The sequence below is a fragment of the Spea bombifrons genome, chromosome 2, assembly GCF_027358695.1.
Source record: "Spea bombifrons isolate aSpeBom1 chromosome 2, aSpeBom1.2.pri, whole genome shotgun sequence".
Classification (NCBI taxonomy): Eukaryota; Metazoa; Chordata; class Amphibia; order Anura; family Pelobatidae; genus Spea; species Spea bombifrons.
The window spans coordinates 138,508,212-138,532,697 of NC_071088.1; the positions used below are offsets into that span (position 1 = coordinate 138,508,212).

General features: G+C 43.8%; 1 protein-coding gene across 1 annotated transcript; it reads right to left on the bottom strand.

The window, feature by feature from the left end:
* Nucleotides 1–922: 922 nt before the first annotated feature.
* Nucleotides 923–23,663, bottom strand: LRRC32 (leucine rich repeat containing 32). The gene is made up of 3 exons (XM_053457904.1): nucleotides 23,574–23,663; nucleotides 8,421–8,513; nucleotides 923–2,942 (listed from the first exon to the last, which is right to left on the bottom strand). The coding sequence occupies exons 2-3, from the start codon at nucleotides 8,505–8,507 to the stop codon at nucleotides 1,020–1,022; spliced, it is 2,010 nt and encodes a 669-aa protein (XP_053313879.1). The 5' UTR covers nucleotides 8,508–8,513; nucleotides 23,574–23,663; the 3' UTR covers nucleotides 923–1,019.
* Between the last annotated feature and the right edge of the window lie 823 nt (nucleotides 23,664–24,486).

Sequence of the window (24,486 nt, forward strand, 5' to 3'; positions counted from 1 at the left end):
CTCGTTCACACATCACGCGGTGAATCCTGATTGCACAAACATGAATACATTCAGTAACTGTCTCCAAAAAAATATATAAAATTTCAGCAATTTCAGGCAATTTCACAGCGTATATAAAAAAAAAAAACTGCAGCTAGGAAAATACTATTTACAAAAATGGAAAATGTCCCAAAGACAAACCCACTGAGTTAAATGTAAACCGATATTCATATATTTATCACGCTGTGTGTGAATCGATCCCTTTTCCCAAATTTGACCTTTTTAACATAAATCTGTGTAGCTTTTTTACAGATTAAAATAAGGTATATATATATATATATATATATATATTAGAACCATGGGAGCAGCCAACCTGTTCTTAGGATCTTCTGGATTATTCCTCCCCAATAAGGTTTTATCCCCCCCCCTAGTGTTAAATGTTACAGGGGCAGCCTTTGTGGGGGGGAGGGGGAGAAAATGTCAGGACAGGCGATGGATAGGATAATGCTAGTTCTGCCACAGACTGCCAGCTTCCCTGAGATAAAATATTCCCTTAATTCTCCAAAATAATTGCACTGATTGAACAAGAAAAAAAAACCATAAAGAATAGGCAGCAAAGTGTAAATAAATGAGCGTAATTATCCCCAAAACTGCAAAAGTTATCCCATTTATGGCCCGTACGGAGGTTCTGGCGGCCGAGGGATGGATTACGAGGACATCGCCGTGGGAAAAGGCCTACGTACTGATAGAATTAAATCTGTTTGTAAGAAAAAAAAAAGTAAAAACAGAACAAGAAATGAAAAACATAAAAAAAAACATAATTTTCACTTAAAAAAAACACAACAACAACTATAGATTCTACCAATAAAATTAAACCGGTAAACCTAATAACAGGGGAAATAGCGAAATCAGCTTTTCTGAAAGAATACATTCTGCATTGGGGTTTTTTTAAAAGATTTTTTTTGCTTTTCCTTCAAAATCCGAAGTTTTTAAGGCCGTTGCGCCGATTGGCCGTCGAAGTCCCGGTAGGGAAGCGTTGATCAGGCTTTGTACCGCCGCCTCAGTTTTTGTCTATAAAAATGGCACAGTGTTCCGAGAGCGGCGGCGATCACCAGTAAGACGGCCATCACTATCAGAACGATGACTACTGTGTTCATCTTATTGGAGTTATCTTTTTCACAGATCTCGGGGCTGATTTGCCCGACGGGCGTCTCGCCTTCATACCCTTCGGGGTTGCGGCAGGTTGTAGAGTCCAGGGCTGCTATCGTCACAGTGGTCCTCCGGTACAGGTGCGTTATCCAGGTGTTTGAGCAGCAGGTAAGCGGATTCCCGTAGAAGCATATCGTCCGCAGGGTGTTCTCTAGCACCGGAATGTTGCTGGCTTCCAGGTCGCTGAAACTGTTGTTACTCAGGTCGAGGGTTTCCAGCCTGCAATGCTTATTCCACGCCGGCAGCCATGATAACCGATTCCCCGACAGATCTAAGTCTTTAAGGTAAACAAAGAGGGGTAGGTCGACGTTCAGCTGTTTAAGTCCGCAGCCCTCAACGTACAGCACTTCGAGGGACCTTTCTAGCCCAGCAAGTGCGCTCGGCGCTATTGTAACTCCACGGTTCATTGACAGGTCCAAGGAAGCCAACGGGGTCCCATAGAAGGCATAATGAGGTACGTTCTGTATGTTGTTCTCTCTGAGGTTCAAATGTCTTAAGCTCGGAATGTTGGAGAACGAGGCGCATCCGCGTTCCTCGCCCCGCTTCTCCAACATTCCGAAACCCTCGGAGCATAACGCGATACTGTTACCCTGGAGGTTTATCGAGAAGACACTTCCCAGGCCTTGGAAGACGTCGGGGTGGGTTATGCGCAGTTGGTTGTCTTGCAAGTAAAGTTCTCGCAGGCTAAGAAGCGAGCCCGGAGCCACCGATACGTTCCGCAAATTGTTTCCACTGAGATCGAGAACAACCAAGGAGTTCAACGGGACGGAGACGCCGAAAGAGACCTCCTCCAGGCAGTTTCTGCTCAGGTTTAGGAACGTGAGGAATGGCACGGTGAGAAGGAAGTCCTCGGGCACGGACCGTATGTTGTTGTAACTTAGATCTAAGTAGGCGAGGCTCTGTAGGATGACGGCACTCGCGTTCCTCAAGTCTCCCTCGGCCTCGCTCAGAAACTCAAAGTTATCCTCCATCCAGCCGGCGTCATCCGACGGAGTCTCCCCACCGACGCTTATGAGATTCATGGACAAATTCAGAGAAACCAATCGGTTGGCCTTGGGGAAAACGGGGAACCTCAGCAGCTTGTTGTCGCTCAAGTCAACGTGTCGAAGGTTGTACTCTTGGTCGGAGGCTGAGGTGTGGAACGTCTGGATGCTGTTCTTGCTCAGGTTGAGGCTTTCCAGCTGCGTGAGTTTAAAGTCGGAAATACAGGAGATGGAATTCATAGCAAGGTTAATCTCGGCGAGGTGTATCAGGTGCTCAAAGGTGCCTTCCTCGATGTGCATGATAATGTTGTTATGGAGATCCAGCTCCTTCAACATGGGAGAGCCTACAAAGGTCTCGGATGAAAGCATGGTGATGCTGTTCTCCGACAACAAAAGCCGCCGGAGTTCCGGAGCTTCAGTTACAAAGTATCCGGTCATATCGGTGTACAAACTGTTCCTGGACAAGTCCAGGCTCTGCACGTGGGGCAAAACCCCGATTCCCGATGACCCGTGCTGGGCGAATCTATCCAGGCAGTTGCCGGAGAAGTTGAGGTCCTTCAGGTTGACCATGTGCTTGAACGAATCGCGCTGGATGAAGCGGATCTGGTTGGCGCTCAGGTCGAGAACCTCAACAAAAGAGTATAGAAAGAGAGGGTTTTTGGTGATGTTCTGGAGATCGTTCTTCGACAAGTCGAGACTTTTGATGTTGGGATGAAGCCCGAGGGGAATCTGGTGAAATGATTGGTTCTGACAAAGAGCCGCCATATTGACCTGTAGGGAAAAAAAAAAAAAAATGTTACCCTGCACAAATAAAATAACAGAAATGGAGTAAAAATAATATTATTATTATTATTAATGTGTATTACATAACAATTTCAATCTCAGACGAGTTTACTTTTAATGGCTAACCGGGCGGATTGTATTTCAAGCAAAACTTTCAGGACACTGAAGTCCCCTCTTCACATGTAGTTAAGTAAATCTGGCAGCACTTCAAAGCGAGTTGGTGGTAATGAGAGACATCTGTACCACATAACGGGTTTAAAGATGGAACAGGAACACGATATTGCGTAATCCTATTAACGTCCACTCACGGGCCTTATACTAGACTTCCACTTAAAGGGACTCTCCGGTATCTCAGGTATGGGGGGGGGCATACGGCTTTTCTGGAGGTGGAGAGCCCCATGATATGCCATGATATGCTGGAGTGGCATATAGGGGGTTAAAAGGCATTTCTGGAGGCAGAGTGGCATACAGGGGGTTAAAAGGCATTTCTGGAGGCAGAGTGGCATATAGGGGGTTAAAAGGCATTTCTGGAGGCAGAGTGACAAGCCTTGGGGCAGATGTGCATAACTGGGGGGGGGGTCAGGTTGGCAAATAAAAGGAAATAAAACAAAAAAAAATATTTTTCTCAATCATAGTTTTTTTATTAAATATGAAAAAATAGTTTACATGAATTAACATTTACTGGTAAAACTTTTTTCCTATAGGGTCGTCTTATATTCAGGCTTTTTCTTTTTTTCCTAAATTAATAATCATATTTTGGGGGGTCGTCTTATAATCGAGCAAATCCGGTAAATACATGCAGGAATATTTCTCTGTTAAGCACGTTATACGGATATACAGATTCCCCGGCTGCTGCTGCTCCGGCTGCTTCATGGGAATTTGTGTTTGTGTTACTTTGTGACATGTGAATAGCTGAGAGGATGAGTTTCACATCAGCTCCAAGGTTATTAGAGTTTAAAGGATTTGAAGAAGCTACAGTTCTCCCTTAAAACGTCGAGATTCTCCTCTTCTTAGTTTGGTTACAATGGGAGCCGAACGAGCGAATGAATGAATGAACGAATGAATGAAGATTTTCATATTGCGTTATCTGGATGAATGCATGAAACGGTGTGAAAACGAATGCGCAAGTCTATTAACAACTCAACTAAAATGTAACATTTGGGAAGGTCGCGGATCAGGCGATTTCTATTTTGGTGCAGAATGTTACTGGTTTTTCTTTACTGGTCCGAGACGTCCGGATAGGAATCGAAAGAATGTATCCCGAAACTCTGCTTCTAAAGAATTCCGCAATCGGAGGGTCTGATCGAGTCAGGAAAATATAATTTACTCTATTTGTGCATTTACAGCCGCGATTTATATGAGATTATAGAACATGAAATGCATTCCTGCCGCCGGCTCTCCCTCCCAGGCTTTGATGTCGCCAGAAAAGGTTAATAGTTTAGGAGCAGATGCTGGGAGGGAAGCTGCAGCGGACAAGGAATGGTAAACATCCCTGGGCAGAGAGAACGTCGGCTTCCAAGAAAAACAGCTCCTTAAATACTCCCCGGCTTTTCACAGGGATTTAGGAGGAACTGGATTGGGTCTCATTGACATAAATCAAGGAACTCCAAAGACAACGAGACACCTTCTACAGGACCTCAAATTCACAAGGTCTGCTTCAGAAGGGACCGCTGAGGTCTGAAAACTCTACGTTTATCCACTAAAAAGGTTTCATAAAATGCAAACACGACCCCGAGATTATTAGAACACGCGTATCATGGACCACCTGAACAACAGCACTTCAATGGGATCTCCCACCATTTCTTTTTATTCCTCGGATCAAATTAAAAATACATTTTTTAAAAAAAATCTTGCACTGTTTTCTTTTTTTACCCCAGTCGTAGTTTTTGCCCCATAATATAAAGTTTTCAGGCAGCTGCATATCAGCCGTTTGTATGATTCTCGCTCTGTTATCTGATCCCCAATCTACTAAACCCCCCGACTCCGTATCATAGCCACAATCATGTATACAGCGCTGGGGGGTTATATTACTGTATACAGCGCTGGGGGTTATATTACTGTATACAGCGCTGGGGGGTTATATTACTGTATACAGCGCTGGGGGTTATATTACTGTATACAGCGCTGGGGGGTTATATTACTGTATACAGCGCTGGGGGGTTATATTACTGTATACAGCGCTGGGGGTTATATTACTGTATACAGCGCTGGGGGTTATATTACTGTATACAGCGCTGGGGGTTGTATTACTGTATACAGCGCTGGGGGTTATATTACTGTATACAGCGCTGGGGGTTATATTACTGTATACAGCGCTGGGGGTTATATTACTGTATACAGCGCTGGGGGTTATATTACTGTATACAGTGCTGGGGGGGTTATATTACTGTATACAGCGCTGGGGGTTATATTACTGTATACAGCGCTGGGGGTTATATTACTGTATACAGCGCTGGGGGGTTATATTACTGTATACAGCGCTGGGGGTTATATTACTGTATACAGCTCTGGGGGGTTATATTACTGTATACAGTGCTGGGGGGTTATATTACTGTATACAGCGCTGGGGGGGTATATTACTGTATACAGCGCTGGGGGGGTTATATTACTGTATACAGCGCTGGGGGTTATATTACTGTATACAGCGCTGGGGGTTATATTACTGTATACAGTGCTGGGGGTTATATTACTGTATACAGCGCTGGGGGTTATATCACTGTATACAGCGCTGGGGGTTTTATAACTGTATACAGTGCTGGGGGTTATATTACTGTATACAGCGCTGGGGGGTTATATTACTGTATACAGCGCTGGGGGTTATATTACTGTATACAGCACTGGGGGTTATATTACTGTATACAGCGTTGGGGGGTTATATTACTGTATACAGTGCTGGGGGTTATATTACTGTATACAGCGCTGGGGGTTATATTACTGTATACAGCGTTGGGGGGTTATATTACTGTATACAGTGCTGGGGGTTATATTACTGTATACAGCGCTGGGGGGTTATATTACTGTATACAGCGTTGGGGGGTTATATTACTGTATACAGTGCTGGGGGTTATATTACTGTATACAGCGCTGGGGGGTTATATTACTGTATACAGTGCTGGGGGGTTATATTACTGTATACAGCGTTGGGGGGTTATATTACTGTATACAGTGCTGGGGGTTATATTACTGTATACAGCGCTGGGGGGTTATATTACTGTATACAGCGCTGGGGGTTATATTACTGTATACAGCGCTGGGGGGGTTATTACAGTATACAGCGCTGGGGGGGTATATTACTGTATACATTAGTGTTTTTGAGATGTTGACTCGGTTGCTCACTCTCGGTATGTAGATTATTATTATTAGGATCATTAGGCTTTTAGCGCATGATGAGAATCCGGTGGGGAGAATTTATGGAGAGAAAAGGAATTCCTGGTATTTCTTCCTCGGGGGACTTTATGTGAAAGTTGCAGCATTAAACTTCCTCAAGGAAAATTCCCTTCGCTGTTAAGTATATTATTTTCCCCAAATCCTGGTGTTATCGCGCATGTTGTTTGAGTCTCAGCTTGTTATATCCTGAGTTTGTCTGCCTTTTATTTCAGGCCTCTGTTATTTTTCTTTCTTAAACAAGAATTTGGGAATCCTTTATTAATCTGCCTGTAACCATAACAACCCTTGTGTTTACAGATATAACAAAATAAACAATTTTAATGGCACTTTATAAAGAACAAATGGCAAATAGTTAAAGAAACAAGGACTGGCCCTTTTTGAACATTTTTGGACCGCCCCGGGGAAGCAGGAATGCAGCAGTTTATCATTATGGGACCCTGCGGTAACAGCGGGGCTGCTCGCACAGTGTGCAGGTGTTTGTGTGTGAGCATGGATGTGTATGTGTATTGTAAGTGTTTGTGTGTGAGCATGAATATGTATGTGTAGTGTGTTTGTGTGTGAGCATGAATGTGTATGTATTGTGTGTTTGTGTGTGAGCATGAATGTGTATGTATATGTGTAAGTGTTTGTGTGTGAGCATGGATGTGTATTGTAAGTGTTTGTGTGTGAGCATGAATGTGTATGTGTAGTGTAAGTGTTTGTGTGAGAGCATGAATGTGTATGTGCAAGTGTGTGTGAGCATGAATGTGTATGTGTCGTGTAAGTGTTTGTGTGTGAGCATAAATGTGTATGTGTAGTGTAAGTGTTTGTGTGACAGCATGAATGTGTATGTGTAAGTGTTTGTGTGTGAGCATGAATGTGTATGTGTCGTGTAAGTGTTTGTGTGTGAGCATGAATGTGTAGTGTAAGTGTTTGTGTGTGAGCATGAATGTGTGAGGAAGTGTGTATTGGCATAAGTGTGTAGGTGTGTGTTAGTGAGTAAGTGTATGTGTGTACATATGTATGCCAGTGTGTATACGTTGGGGGCGATGAGGCCAATTGGCTTTAATTGCCCCCCACCTCAGGCCAGAAGGTGCCAGCCCTCCCCTGGTGTATACATGATTATTCAACACCATTAGAGTCTCTCTGCACTGTTCTTAAGTTGCTGACGGCTGCTGATTGGTTCAGACAGAGTGGGGGAGAAGAAGGGGGACATCTTCTGGACAGCAAATTGATTGGGTAATGCTGGCTCTGCCACAGGCTGCCACTGCTCTGGGCTTCCATGAAGCTAACGTTTAAACTATCTACAAGACTATCCCCCCGACTGGCAAAGGTTGATTTATTGAGTTATTCCAGGGCGCTGATGCCGAAGGCTACGGTTTTATTGGTCCAGAATATTTTTAATGTTTGTTTGTTTTTTTTTTTTTATCGTTTACACCAATATCCATACAACTCACATCACTCCAATGCCGAGCCCTGCCAAAGCCAACAATTCCACCCAGCCGTCCACAGACATCGTATCACATACTGTGCCGAGGCGAGATGAAACTAATAAAAATAGGATACTTTAGCATAGTTGGGATAGGATAATAAAAACATAAAATAATAAATGGAGCTTCCCGTCCCTATTTTGCATTAAAAGCACATGGAATAATCCCAGTGTAGATTAAAGCTCATTTTTGTGGCAAAGTTAGAATTTTACTTTGTTTCTGGCTCCTGATGAATAGGTGACTTGGCCATTTAAATGATCAGCGGTCCATAAAGAGGGGAAAAGTTACAACAAGAGACCAGAATCTAACACTAGAGGATCGGAGGCTGAGATGGAATGGAAGGAAGTTTTACTTTACTGAGAGGGTGGTAGATAAGTGGAACAGCCGCCCAGCAGAAGTGGTAGAGGGTAATACAGTGAGACATGGGATAGACATATGGCTCTCGAATCTAAGATGAGACCAAAGATTGATTAAGGTTTGAGTCTTTACAGCGGGAGAAACGGGCGGCAGATTGTAGGTTTCTATTAAGAGAGCCAACATTGTCCATGGAAATCCTTCTAGGCTGATAAACACGGAGTCCCCATTAACCTGTCCGTGACGCTCACCGTACCGTGACACAAGGAGGCTCTTCCAGGGGCCGATAGGTGGGGGTCCCTTCTTTGACGATAGCGAGGAGCAGTATGGAGTAGAGGAGCATGGCGCTCTGAAAAACAGAAACGACAAGTCAGGCAGAGCAGGACATGCGCGGCAGGCGAAGATAAGCACCCCGTGGTTACAGGGGCTGTTATAACGTTATATAGCATGTTATTGCTGGATGGGCTTCCTGCCCCCCCAAAGGATTTTAACCCTTCGAGTGCCAGAGGATGTGAGCATTCTAAGACAAAAATAACACTTTATACCACGCAATGTCACTTTGTAACACTTCAGATCTATAAAAGACGGATAAAACCGGGGCCCTCCTGCATTTTTTTATTAATTGTTATGTCCCGTTTACCCTTTTTACGCCGTTCACAAGACCCAGATTATGCCAATCTCGTCAAAAATCATTTTCTCCCTTAAACATATTTTAGAAATAATTTCCAACAAACTTCATTTAATTAAAAAAAAGGAAAACATTTTTTTTTTTGCATTTTAAAGCGTATTCCGCACTCCATGTCACATAAAAGTGTCTTTTTCTGACTTTCTATTTATTTTTGTAATTTTTTTTTTCTGACTTTCTTAGAAAGGACTCAGCTCGGGTTCCTTATCTCCTCCTAACGATCCCCAGATCCCCACGGATCTCCTGCCTCCTCGCCCCCCAGGGGAAGCATCTGCTCTTCCTCTCCTCCATCTTCCTCTGCAGCCCCTCCGTTTCTTTTCCTGAGCATTTACTTTCTCTCTCTGGGGTCTCTCTGTTTTTAAGACATTTCACCCTTTCCTCCCCAGCGCTCGGCCCCCAGGGAACGCTCTCGAGTATTGGCCAACTTCTTTCAAATCCGGAAAGAAGAAGACCAAATTCTATCAAGTAAATGACACAACGTATCGGGACGTCTCGGGATTTAAAGAACGAACCTGTGGAACCCTCTGAGGCTTTCAAATTACGCAAGACGCCGGCCCAAATTTTAGGCCTTCAATATTGTTTTTAGAGGGAAAACCTCCAACATGTGTAGGAATCTGTTTGGAAACCCAACAGCCATTATTTTAAACATGCATGGAATAGACATACGGCTCCTGAATCTAAGAATCTACATTACTGAGAGGTTGGTAGATTCGTGGAGCAACCTCCCAGCAGAGGTGGTAGAGGTTAATACAGTGAGGGGATTAAACATGCATGGGATAGACATACAGCTCCTGAATCTAAGACAAGACCAACGACTGATTAAGGTTTGAGTCGTTACAGCAGGAGAAACGGGCGACTAGACGGGGGCCGGATGGGGCCGATCTGCCCGCAGATACTTTAATTCCATTGTGGCACTTCTTCTTACTTTATATCATCTTTATAAGGAATATTTAAGTGTAATAGTTTCAAATAGATATTTGAAGGTAAGATAATATCCCTTTTTAAGTAATTATTTAAAATGTATCGGTTTGATGTATAATGTATTTTTTTTTGTAAATCATGTGTATGATTTGGATACAATAATAGGCTGAACAGGTCTTTTCTTGGGAATAATAAATATTGTAAAAATACACATTTTTGAGATTTTAAGGGGGAGAAGTTTTAATCAGCTTTGTGGACTTCTGCTTCCATCCAAGTGTACAGCGCTGCGGAATATGACGGCGCTATATAAATCAATAAGTAATGATAATGTGGATAGCGAGTTGAACTCACGTCGGGGAAATCATCACTCGAAACAGGATTTGATAGAAGGACTCGGTTTAGTAGCCGCATGGGATGTCAATGCATCAATGCAACGAAAAATGCGATGGCGTCTCTCGATGGGGGGATTTTATAAGCCTTGGGGTTCAGTTTTCTGCATCAATTGGAAACATTAAAAAAGGGAACGGGGGATTTAGCAACGGGGAATGTTTAGCTAAAATACTAGAATATAAAACAAATATAAAGTACTTTATATTTGTTTTATACTTTTACAGTTTACTGTAGGAAAGAGGCACTTCAAGGTCCCTATGACCCCCCCCCCCATAAAAAGGCTTCACTTATTAGCATTAGAGGAATCACAGTTCTACCTTAAATAGAGAAGGATGCTTTTTACAGGGAGGGCTGTAAAGCTCTGGAATGCACTGCCTGTAAAGGTGGAGAATTCAGGGGAATACATAGTCGTTGATCCCCTGCTCCACGTGGCGCCACTGCTCTATGGGCAGGTTAATAGGAAGGTCACCGAGATCTTGGTTCGGTGTCGCCAACGTTCAATATGGCACGGGATACGGTAAATGGTGCGGAGACCTTTTTGCTGGAATTTGGGGAGCCCAGCCCTCGGTGTAGGTCGGGGGCAGATTTCCAGTGAAATAGATCACTCCTTCCATACATCATGTTTTTGTTTTCCCCGTCTGGCTTCAATGCATTTCTAAAAGAGCTTCAGAGGAACATCTGCTCACCTCTGTCCCCTGCCCTAGAAGACGCATCTGTTAGCCGGACCTCCCGTTGCCCGGCACCGGGTAGATATCTGCTGACCCCCGCTTCCGCTCGCTATAGTCTGTCCGACGCGATTCACATTGTCGGTATGTTGATACAATGTATAGAAGCGATTAGTCCGTAATATTTCACTCGGCGCGTAGCTCGGCATATTTTTCCCTTTCTATCATTAGCTTCCAGCAAACTGCTCTGGAAATGATTTCCAAGCCGCATTTTTTTTGTTTTGTTTTGTTTTTTTCTGAGAATCGCGCCACCAAAAGCCAAAAGGGGACTGTCATTTCCTTAAGAATTTTCGGCAAAAAAGAAACTTTGGATATAAATATATATTTTATTTCTATGCACATTTCCTGTTTTCAAATTCCCCGTAATTCCTTCAAAAGAAAAAAAAAAAAAAAAAAAGAATAGTTAGGAATCATCAGTCTACTTAAGTATTTTGTGTTATTTGTGCCGAAACCAAACCAGAACTACCGGACTCTAATGTGATTGGAACCATCACCCAAAGGTTTGGCGGGGATTTTTCGGACGTCACACAATATTGTCGATATTTCTAGATGTCTCCTTCTTCTGTTTGGTGCCATTAAAACGTACAAGATTACTTTCAGCTTTGAGTTTCAGGGACTTTTTGGAAAACATTGAAACCCAGAACCCTGCTGGCAGATCGGCCCGTTTCGGCCCCCCGTTATGTCTGCCCGTATCTCCTGCTGTAAAGACTCAAACCTTAATCAGTCGTCGGTCTCGACAGCCAGTGCTCACAAAGGTATATTCCCCAGTAGGGTTTTTTGACCTCCTCAGTACACTGTCGCTCTCAATAGGCAGGTTGTGTCACATTTATGCCATGGAGGGCTATGCATACATCTCTCGTATTTTCACGTCCTAAGACGACGTGCCCGGGCACGATATTGCCCCCCCAGACATTTAATTTAAGGAGACTACATTTTCTAGGTGGCCAGGTAACTGGGGTGTCACCGGCAGCCGTCACCCACGGCAGCCGGTGTATCTTTTCCCAACTATATCATATTTCTTGGATCATCCCCAACACCGAAACAGGTTTTTCTCGATACAATACGATGGGAAAATAAACAATATCGAGAATTACCCAGCGAGTTAAAAAGCTACCTTTGTTCAGCCAGCCCTGTAAGCCATTTATTAAAATAACACATTTCTGGATTGCCGTGGACCCATTATGATTTTTTATAAGTGCCTTGTGCATTTTGTTCTGCCCGGAACCCTTTGATCGCCAGGTGAAAAAACAAAAGACATCGTAGCGTTACGTTGACAAAGCGTTCTAACAATAACGCCAGAACGGGTTCCGCAAGAAAATGATTACAAACATCAACGGCAGACGCAATGGCAGTTACACCTCCCTATCAACAGCATCGCATGTCAGTCTTTCTTCATGCAAAGTGTACTAAACAACCCGATACAATGCTTTATTATTAAATTATTATTAATATTATTATAAAATATATTTTCTTCTATTGGATTTTTATAATAGTATATAATAATATATTATTATTATTATTTTTATTATAAAATATATTTTCTTCTATTGGATTTTTATAATAGTATATCATAATATATTATTATTATTTTATTATTATTATTATAAAATATATTTTCTTCGATTATATTTTTATAATAGTATATATAAATATATGTTATTATTCTTTTTATTATTATTTTTAATATTATTATTCTTTTTATTATTATTATTATAAAATATATTTTCTTCGATAATATTATTATAATTTTTATTATTATTTTTAATATTATTATTATTTTTATTATTATTATTATTATTATTATTATTATTATTAGAAAAACATTTTACAAATGAAGCGTGAAGTTACTATAAGAAGGTAAGAAACATTTTGAGGATCTGTACAAAAAACCTTCTCAAATACAACTGCTGGAAAAGACCCTCAGCGTGTCTTCGCTGATAATTATTATCATTTTTTTCCAGTTTTTGTAATTTTTGCTATTTATCTAGAAATATTTGTAGATTTTTTTATTATTATTAAATGACTCACATTCTACGGGTTGCATGAACTTCGCAAGTATTTAGAAACCTAGAATCAGCCAATCGGTTTGTTTATATTCCCTTACTGGATTACCCTCTACCACTTCTGCTGGGGAGCTGTTCTACCCATCTACCATGCTCTCAGTAAAGTAAAAATGCCTTCCATTTCATCTAAGCCTCTGACGCTCCACTTTTAGATTATTATTATTTCTCCTCCTTATGAAATAAACTTTTTCCCGTCTTTTGTTAAATCCCTTGGCCCTCCGCCCCCCGCAAGAATTGCAGATAAATACAGAAGAAATTCGCCAAAAATCTACTCTAATATGTGGAAAAAGTAGGAAAAAAACGCTTAATTCTATGTCCGCTCTTGTAATTACCTTTGATAATTACCTTGATCTTGATGACAGGCTATCCATATAGCAATGCTACAGAGGTAGCGTCCACAGGGAAGCAAAACCACTCTTACAAGCCCACGTTCGTGACATCATCAAAGCAAAAATAGCTGGCAACAAAAACACCACTACAGTAGAAAACTAAAAATAAAAAAACCCCAATTTTTGGGAAAATTCCCAGTGTTGGGCTGTTACACATCGCTACCTTGGCTTAGGTGTTTTCCGACTTTCTTGCTACATCGTTTCATTAAATCCGCATTATGATTAGCAGAAAGGAAATAAAAGCCATTAGACTAGATAAATACACGATGATGTCATAAGCGTATTAATAACAGCCGGCGAGCGAGCAAAAACTTGCCCCAGGGTTAAATAATGAGCCTCCCTTCCCTGATTTCTACTAATACCCGTGTTATGTATTTAGAATTTGGCTTCACAAAAGGAAAAGTCACTTCCCTGAATAATTTCATTTTCACGGCGGCTATTTAAAACCTCTAAAAGGGAAATGCCACAATCTGATCATTCAATATTGTGAGGCATTCAGCATTTCATATTACCCCAGCTGTCATAGCTGCCAACAGTCCTGGAACTGGGCTTCTTTTCCTTGTAGTAAAGCTGCTTCAGATGCAAACTTTTTTTTTTAAAAAAAGCTATGGAGATTGGGGTGGGGGCATTAGGCAGATCGGGGTGGGGGCATTAGGCAGATCGGGGTGGGGGCATTAGGCAGATCGTCCTGTGATGTCACACAGGAACCCACCTATTCCACCACCCCCATTGTAATAGCGCTACAGAATCTGTTGGCGCTCTATTATAACGTAGACTCACTGGCCGCTTTATTAGGTATGCCTGCTCAATTGCTCGTTAACACAAATAGCTAATCAGCCAATCACATGGCAGCAACTCAATGCGTTTAGGCAGGTAGACGCGGTCAAGACAACCTGCCGAAGTTCAAACCGAGCATCAGAATGGGGCAGAAAGGGGATTTCAGCGACTTTGAACGTGGCGGGGTGGTTGTTGGTGCCAGACGGACTGGTCCGAGTATTTCAGAAACTGCTGATTTGCTGAGATTTTTACCCAAATCATCCCTAGGGTTTACAGAGAACGGTCCGAAAAAGAGTGTGACGGGAAAGCCTCGTCGGTGTCAGAGGTCGGAGGAGAGAACGGGCAGACTGGTTCCAGATGAACGGTAACGGTAACTCAAATAACCCCTCGTTACACCCAAGGCCTGTAGAATCCCATCTCTGAACGCACAACACGTCCAACCTTGAAGCAGATGGGACTACAGCAGCAGAAGACCCCGCCGGGTGCCGCTCCTGTCAGCTAAGAACAGAAACTGAGGCTACAATTCCCACAGAATCACCAAGCTTGGACGATGGAAGACTGAAGAACGTTGCCGGGTCTGATGAGTCTCGATTCCAGCTGCGACATTCAGATGGCCGGGTCAGACTTTGGGGTAAACAACATGAAAGCATGGATCCGTCCTGCCTTCTATCAAAGGTGTGGGGGACATTTGGCACACTTTGGGCCACTTAGTACCAATTGACCATCGTTTATACACGACAGCCTACATGAGTATTGTTGCTGATCATGTCCATCCCTTTATGACCACAGTGCTCCCATCTTCAGGATAATGCCCCACGTCACAAAACTCACATCATCGCAAACTGCTTTCTTGAACGTGACGATGAGTTCACTCCAATGGCCTCCACATCACATGATCTCAATGCAATAGAGCACCTTTGGGACGTGGTGGACGGGAGATCCGCATCAAATCTGCAGCGACCGCGTGATGCCATCATGTCCATACGGACCAAAACCTCTGAGGAACGTTTCCAGCACCTTGTAGAAAGTCTGCCACGAAGAACCCGGTGTGACACCCGGTACTAGCAACGTGTACCTAATAAAGTGACCAGTGAGTGTCTAATGAAATAAATACCCTTAGAATTACCCAATTTATACTTTTGGTAAATGAGGTAAATGAGCACAGTTTGCTAGAGACCCCAAAAAGCTTGGATCCTACCATTCATCACTGAATTCTATTACATTTCACAAAGAATATATCCTAGGCTATAAGGAGTAATGTTCTGCTTTATTACCTGGACCACGCCCACTTTAATGTTATCATGTGATATATAAGGGCTGCCCGCGATATACAAAACACAGTTTGGCTAGTCCCCCTCTGGAATCCAACTCCCTCTTGTCTTCCCCTCCCCCCAGATGCCCCTCTCTCCTCCCCTGATGCCCCTCTTTTCTAGGAGGTCAGAATGTTTGCTGGGTATGAGGGGATCGCAGGGTTCTACAGCCCTAAAAGCCCCGATAATGTGTATAGAAACGGCAGGAAACCCACCCTCCTCCCTCGTTCATTTTCCTTCTACATCCTGAAACCATTTACCCCTCATTACTGCTCCAGGAGCGCTACTACTCCCCCCTTTTGTTTCAATTACTCTGTTCTATTCCCTTAGATTGTAAGCTCTCGAGCTCAAAAGCCAAACATCCTCACATCCTGGAACTTTGTGTAAAAGCCCCATAAGGTTGGATGGCAGCTCACAGGCCGGCTCCCTGATTTAACTATTCATTAACCACCCCATCTAAATTGTACAGCGCTTCGGAATATGTTAGTGCTTAACAAATAAAAAGAAGATAATAATAATAATAGAGACAGAGATTGCTCTGATTGGCTGATCAGCCTTTTCTCTCTTCCTGTACGTCACTGCCCTCCTTCTCTGTCCATGTCACATGGGCTTGTGCGCCCAATCACAGGTGTGCTGGGGCTTCTACCCCACTTGGAAGTGTCTTGAAGTGCAATGGCTGATGGCAACTCTAGGGCAGTTGTAGATGAGGGGGCTGGCACCTTTTAGCCTGGGGACAGGAAAAACCAAATGGCCCCTTCAGACACTTGCCTCCCAGTAGCTGAAGTAAGCGCTGGCACACATATTTACACAACCTTTCACACTAACACACATAAGTATGCAAACACACGTACTTACTCTAACACTAACACACACATATGCTAATACACACTCCCTCTAACACACTCACAAACACATTCATCCTAACACACATACACATCCATCCTAACACACATACACATCCATCCTAACACACATACACATCCATCCTAACACACTTACACATCAATCCTAACACACTTACACATCCATCCTAACACACATACACATCCATCCTAACACACATACACATCCATCCTAACACACATACACATCCATCCTAACACACATACACATCCATCCTAACACACATACACATCCATCCTAACACACATACACATCCATCCTAACATACTTACACATACACATCCATCCTAACACACATACACATCCATCCTAACTGTCAGGAACCACTTTTTCGCTGCCTGAACCATGGCTTTTTCATACCTGTGGTAAAGAAATCTGCTACCACTAGTGGCCTCCCTCCGCCCTCTGGAGCAGTCAGAACTCAATTACTGGGATCAGGTGTGCCTTGTTACCTGGGTTGAGCCCTAGCAATACATCCAGCTGGGCCTTGTTACCTGGATTACCCTGCCTTTATGAACCTGCCCTTCAGTCAGGGCCTTTGTATTGAAGTCTATGGACCTTCCTGCTGTGGTTCTGCACCTGTACTGTTCCTGGTTCCCTGCTTTGTGTCCTTCCAAGCGGGCTGTGTGCCTTTTGTGCCCTTCCAAGCGGGCTCTCTGTCTGTCGTGCCCTTCCAAGCGGGCTCCCTGCCAAAAGACTTATTACCGGTATTTTATTTTGCCGTACGTTTCTTGCTTAGACTGTATTACCCTTATTTGCTGGTCCTGTTACATACATAAAATACACTGCATTACCTGGATTTCTGCTTGTGGTGTATTTGTTTGCATAATTTGTTTACACATCCATCCTAACATACTTACACATACACATTCATCCTAACACACTTACACATCCATCCTAACACACTTACACATACACATCCATCCTAACTTACACATCCATCCTAACACACTTACACATACACATCCATCCTAACTTACACATCCATCCTAACACACTTACACATACGCATTCATCCTAACACACTTACACATCCATCCTAACTTACACATACATCCTAACATACTTACACATACACATCCATCCTAACACACTTACACATCCATCCTAACTTACACATCCATCCTAACACACTTACACATACGCATTCCTCCTAACATTCTTACACATACACATTCATCCTAACACTCTTACACATACGCATTCATCCTAACATTCTTACACATACACATCCATCCTAACTTACACATCCATCCTAACATTCTTACACATACGCATTCCTCCTAACATTCTTACACATACACATCCATCCTAACATACTTACACATACTCATTCATCCTAACACACTTACACATCCATCCTAACTTACACATACATCCTAACATACTTACACATACACATCCATCCTAACTTACACATCCATCCTAACACACTTACACATCCATCCTAACACACTTACACATACGCATTCCTCCTAACATTCTTACACATACGCATTCCTCCTAACATTCTTACACATACACATTCATCCTAACACTCTTACACATACGCATTCATCCTAACATTCTTACACATACACATCCATCCTAACACACTTACACATACTCAATCATCCTAACACACTTACACATACACATCCATCCTAACACACTTACACATCCATCCTAACTTACTTACAAATACACATCCATCCTAACACACTTACACATCCATCCTAACTTACTTACACATCCATCCTAACACACTTACAATTACACGTACACATTCATCCTAACACACTTACACATCCATCCTAACTTACTTACACATACACATCCATCCTAACACACTTACACATCCATCCTAACTTACTTACACATACACATCCATCCTAACACACTTACACATCCATCCTAACTTACTTACACATCCATGTTAACACACTTACAATTACACGTACACATTCATCCTAACACACTTACACATACACATTCATCCTAACACACTTACACATACTCATTCATGCTAACACACTTGCACATACTCATTCATGCTAGCTCATGTACTTACATACACCATCACTTTAACATACATACCCCCTCCCTTACTTCGCCTGCTTTCTTTCCGGCTGCTCACACGTTCTGTGCTAGTAGCCTTGCTTCCACCTCATGGTCATATAACATCACGTTACGTGACCCTGCTGTCTGACCGGCCCTTTGTGATTGGCCTGGGGTTGAATTGCTGCACTATCCCCGGAGGCAGCCCGCCGCTGAATGCAATAAGCAGTTTTTTTTTCTTCATTTTACATTAAATTAATGTTTTATTTGAAGTTTAGCCCTTTTTGTATAAATGTTCCATGATAACCTTGTCTTCCCAGTACTAATATACCAGCTCGAGTTCCTCATCAGGGTGTATATCGGTACAAAGTATCACCTGGGAATACCAAAAAAAATCACTTACCATTAGTATTATGAAAATGTCTGTTTTTTCCTGAGAAAACATCCAGTACTCTTTCTCATCTCCAGAGAAAGTAACAAACTTTAACTTTCCATCTAAATATCATTTTGTGCCAACTTTTCTCTAGATTTAAACTTGGCCAAGTATTTAAATAAAAAAAAAAACAAAAAAAAAACAAACTAATGGGGTCTAACAATGTTTACTTATACATCTTCCCAGCATTAAATAGGTTAAAAGGTAAAACCTGCTCCTTTCTCCCCGATTCCCACCCCGTATCCATTCCCTTTTTCCCTTTCCCTATATTGCATCTTTGAAAAATAATAAAACTATATATTTACAAAAAAAAACATTATGCAGGATCGGCTCGCTGATTTACCTATACATTATACAGGGGCCGGCTCGCTGATTTATCTATACATTATACAGGGGGCCGGTCACTGATTTATCTATACATTATACAGGGGCCGGCTCGCTGATTTATCCATACATTATACAGGGGGCCGGTCACTGATTTATCTATACATTATACAGGGCCGGCTCGCTGATTTATCTATACATTATACAGGGGCCGGCTCGCTGATTTATCCATACATTATACAGGGGCCGGCTCACTGATTTATCTATACATTTATACAGGGGGCCGGCTCGCTGATTTATCCATACATTATACAGGGGCCGGCTCGCTGATTTATCCATACATTATACAGGGGCCGGCTCGCTGATTTATCCATACATTATACAGGTGCCGGCTCGCTGATTTATCTATACATTATACAGGGAGGCGGCTCGCTGATTTAACTATACAGTATACAGGGGCCGGCTCACTGATTTATCTATACATTATACAGGGGCTGGTCACTGATTTAACTATACATCATACAGGGGGCCGGTGATTTATCTATACATTATACAGGGGCCGGCTCGCTGATTTAACTATACATTGTACAGGGGGCAGGCTCGCTTATTTACCTATACATTGTACAGGGGGCCGGCTCGCTTATTTACCTATACATTGTACAGGGGGCCGGCTCGCTTATTTAACTATACATTATACAGGGGCCGGCTTGCTGTCTTAACGATAGATTATACAGGGGGCCGGCTCACTGATTTATACATTATACAGGGGGCCGGCTCACTGATTTATCTATACATTACACAGGAGGCCGGCTCGCTGATTTAAATATACAGTAAAAGCTCCCCAGGGCCATCTCTTAACAAACACGGTTTAGTGACAGCAGACAAGACCCATTTGGCTCATCCAGTCTGCCCTTTGTAAATCTCCTTCCCCTTATACATTCTTCAGGATTTCTTTATAAACATTCCCGGCTTTCTTGAATTCCTTCACTGTGTCTGGCTGTACTACTGCCACTGGGAGTCTTCTCCAGGTATCAACTACCCTTTCTGTAAAGTAACCATTAAAAGAGGATCCCGAGGACACACGGCGGCCTCTCCGGGAACGCGCATTGCTCAAAATGTGGAATTTTCTGTAGAATTTATCAGGATTTACCTCAGCAGATTAGATGAAGTAGCCGCAGATGAGATGCAGCTTAGTTCTATCATAACCCCCATAACAGCATCATCCCTATATACCCGTATTTCCCCCTTGTATAAGACGCGTCTAATACAGGGGTTGTAGATTGCAGTTACTACTTCCCAGTCCCAGTCACGCTGACATTTGGTCCCGCCCCTTTCAGACTCACTGGCGATTGACCCCGCCCCTTTCCTTATAGCATCCACGCTGCTCGGCAACTCATCTAACGGTGAGTATAATTAAATGTAAAATTGGGCTGCTGAAAGTTAGGGGAGGTGGGTGGGTGGCAGTTATGGTTAATGGGGCCTTTAGGGTTAAGTTAGGGGCAGTTAATGGATGGGAGTGATGAGGATCATGAGTATGAATTTTATGATAATATATATTTTTTTCAAAATTAAGGTGCGTCTTATACATGGGAGCGTCCCTATAACAGCATCGCCCCGACATAACCCCCATAACAGCATCGCCCCGACATAACCCCCATAACAGCATCGCCCAACCATAACCCCCATAACAGCATCGCCCCGACATAACCCCCATAACAGCATCGCCCCGACATAACCCCCATAACAGCATCACCCAACCATAACCCCCATAACAGCATCGCCCCAACCATAACCCCCATAACAGCATCGCCCCAACCATAACCCCCATAATAGCATCGCCCAACCATAACCCCCATAACAGCATCGCCCGACATAACCCCCATAACAGCATCACCCAACCATAACCCCCATAACAGCATCGCCCCAACCATAACCCCCATAACAGCATCGCCCCAACCATAACCCCCATAATAGCATCGCCCAACCATAACAGCATCGCCCAACCATAACCCCCATAACAGCATCGCCCCGACATAACCCCCATAACAGCATCATCCCAACCATAACCCCCATAACAGCATCGCCCCAACCATAACCCCCATAACAGCATCGCCCCGACATAACCCCCATAACAGCATCACCCAACCATAACCCCCATAACAGCATCGCCCCGACATAACCCCCATAACAGCATCGCCCGACATAACCCCCATAACAGCATCGCCCGACATAACCCCCATAACAGCATCGCCCCGACATAACCCCCATAACAGCATCACCCAACCATAACCCCCATAACAGCATCGCCCAACCATAACAGCATCGCCCCGACATAACCCCCATAACAGCATCGCCCCGACATAACCCCCATAACAGCATCGCCCAACCATAACCCCCATAACAGCATCGCCCCGACATAACCCCCATAACAGCATCGCCCCGACATAACCCCCATAACAGCATCATCCCAACCATAACCCCCGTAACAGCATCACCCCGACATAACCCCCATAACAGCATCACCCAACCATAACCCCCATAACAGCATCACCCCAACCATAACCCCCATAACAGCATCACCCCAACCATAACAGCATCGCCCAACCATAACCCCCATAACAGCATCGCCCCGACAAAACCCCCATAACAGCATCGCCCCAACATAACCCCCATAACAGCATCACCCCAACATAACCCCCATAACAGCATCACCCAACCATAACCGCCATAACAGCATCGCCCCGACATAACCCCCATAACAGCATCGCCCCAACCATAACCCCCATAATAGCATTGCCCAACCATAACCCCCATAACAGCATCACCCCAACCATAACAGCATCGCCCAACCATAACCCCCATAACAGCATCGCCCCGACATAACCCCCATAACAGCATCATCCCAACCATAACCCCCATAACAGCATCACCCCGACAACCCCCATAACAGCATCGCCCCAACCATAACCCCCATAACAGTATCGCCCCAACCATAACCCCCATAACAGTATCACCCCAACCATAACCCCCATAACAGCATCACCCAACCATAACCGCCATAACGGCATCGCCCCGACATAACCCCCATAACAGCATCGCCCCAACCATAACCCCCATAACAGTATCACCCCAACCATAACCCCCATAACAGCATCACCCAACCATAACCGCCATAACAGCATCGCCCCGACATAACCCCCATAACAGCATCGCCCCAACCATAACCCCCATAACAGCATCACCCAACCATAACCCCCATAACAGCATCACCCCGACATAACCCCCATAACAGCATCACCCCGACATAACCCCCATAACAGCATCACCCCGACATAACCCCCATAACAGCATCACCCCGACATAACCCCCATAACAGCATCGCCCCAACCATAACAGCATCGCCCAACCATAACCGCCATAACAGCATCGCCCCGACATAACCCCCATAACAGCATCACCCAACCATAACCCCCATAACAGCATCACCCAACCATAACCCCCATAACAGCATCGCCCCAACATAACCCCCATAACAGCATCGCCCCGACATAACCCCCATAACAGCATCACCCCAACCATAACCCCCATAACAGCATCACCCCAACCATAACCCCCATAACAGCATCACCCCGACATAACCCCCATAACAGCATCACCCAACCATAACCCCCATAACAGCATCGCCCCAACCATAACCCCCATAATAGCATCACCCAACCATAACCCCCATAACAGCATCGCCCAACCATAACCGCCATAACAGCATCATCCAACCATAACCCCCATAACAGCATCGCCCCGACATAACCCCCATAACAGCATCACCCAACCATAACCCCCATAACAGCATCGCCCCGACATAACCCCCATAACAGCATCGCCCCGACATAACCCCCATAACAGCATCGCCCGACATAACCCCCATAACAGCATCGCCCCGACATAACCCCCATAACAGCATCGCCCCGACATAACCCCCATAACAGCATCGCCCCGACATAACCCCCATAACAGCATCACCCCAACCATAACCCCCATAACAGCATCGCCCCGACATAACCCCCATAACAGCATCGCCCCGACATAACCCCCATAACAGCATCACCCAACCATAACCCCCATAACAGCATCACCCCAACCATAACCCCCATAACAGCATCATCCCAACCATAACCCCCATAACAGCATCGCCCCGACGTAATCCTTACCCTTCATTGCCGGATGTTAATATTCAGACTATATACCACACACTGCCTGTATACTCGCTCGTAATTTGTTGATTGGTTAATATAGCGCCATTCTATTCCGCGTCGCTGTACAACGGGATCGCTGTTTAGTGGTTACAGATACATTAATGGTATCAGAGGGAATCGGGTGAAATCCGAAGAGCTGACACTCTAATAAAGAAAGCAGAATGACTCCGGAGCCCCTGGGCCGGGGCGATAGATTTACCGTATTTAATGCAGAAGGCGGTTTGTCCCCCCGGGTCGCCTAACGAATCCTTCTGGAAGTTCCTTAAATTCATTCATCCCGATTCCTGGGTCGGAGCGCGGTGGAAACTTCTCCTCCCGGACAGGAACTGAGAGACGAAGGAAATATCCTGACATCCTTATAAGGGACGGAACCGCAGGACGCCAGCCAGGTCTTAGTGCTAGCAGTGTTACAGTGTATTGGGCGTGTATGGGTTAAGCCAAGCATCGTGTATGGATCAAACACAGAGACTTTAAACTCGCCGGCAGATCGGCCCCCATACGGCCCCCGTCTCGTCGCCCGTTCCTCCTGCTGTAAAGACTCAAACCTTTATCAGTCGTTGGTCTCGTCTTAGATTCAGGAGCCGTATGTCTATCCCATGCATGTTTAATACCCTCACTGTATTACCCTCTACCACTTCTGCTGGGAGGCTGTTCCACTTACTTACTTGACCTCTAAGATCTACATTTACATAACAATGTTTAATACGTTTTTCATTTTTTTCTGCATGTGACATCACCAGATATTTTCATGGGGTTTATTTATTTATTTATTTTTCTCAAAGCATTTTGTTGGACGCAAGCTGGCTGAGAATAATAGGAGTTGGAATGAAGGCAGAGCTTCCTGTTGGATATCGAAGTTCCATATCCTGCTTCTCTTTTGTGCATTCACAAGAATAGAAGAATATTTGGGTACAAATAACACGTATATAATACTAATAATAATTAATTATTATTATTACTATTATTATTATTATTATTCATACATTATATTTATTGAGAAAATCTGGATTTGGATTCATCGGCGTCCAAAACCAGGGATCCAAGCTTTGGCATCAAAGTTCCCTTAGTCTGCCTGGCCTAGCATGATGGGAGTTCTTTGACACTTACCAGGT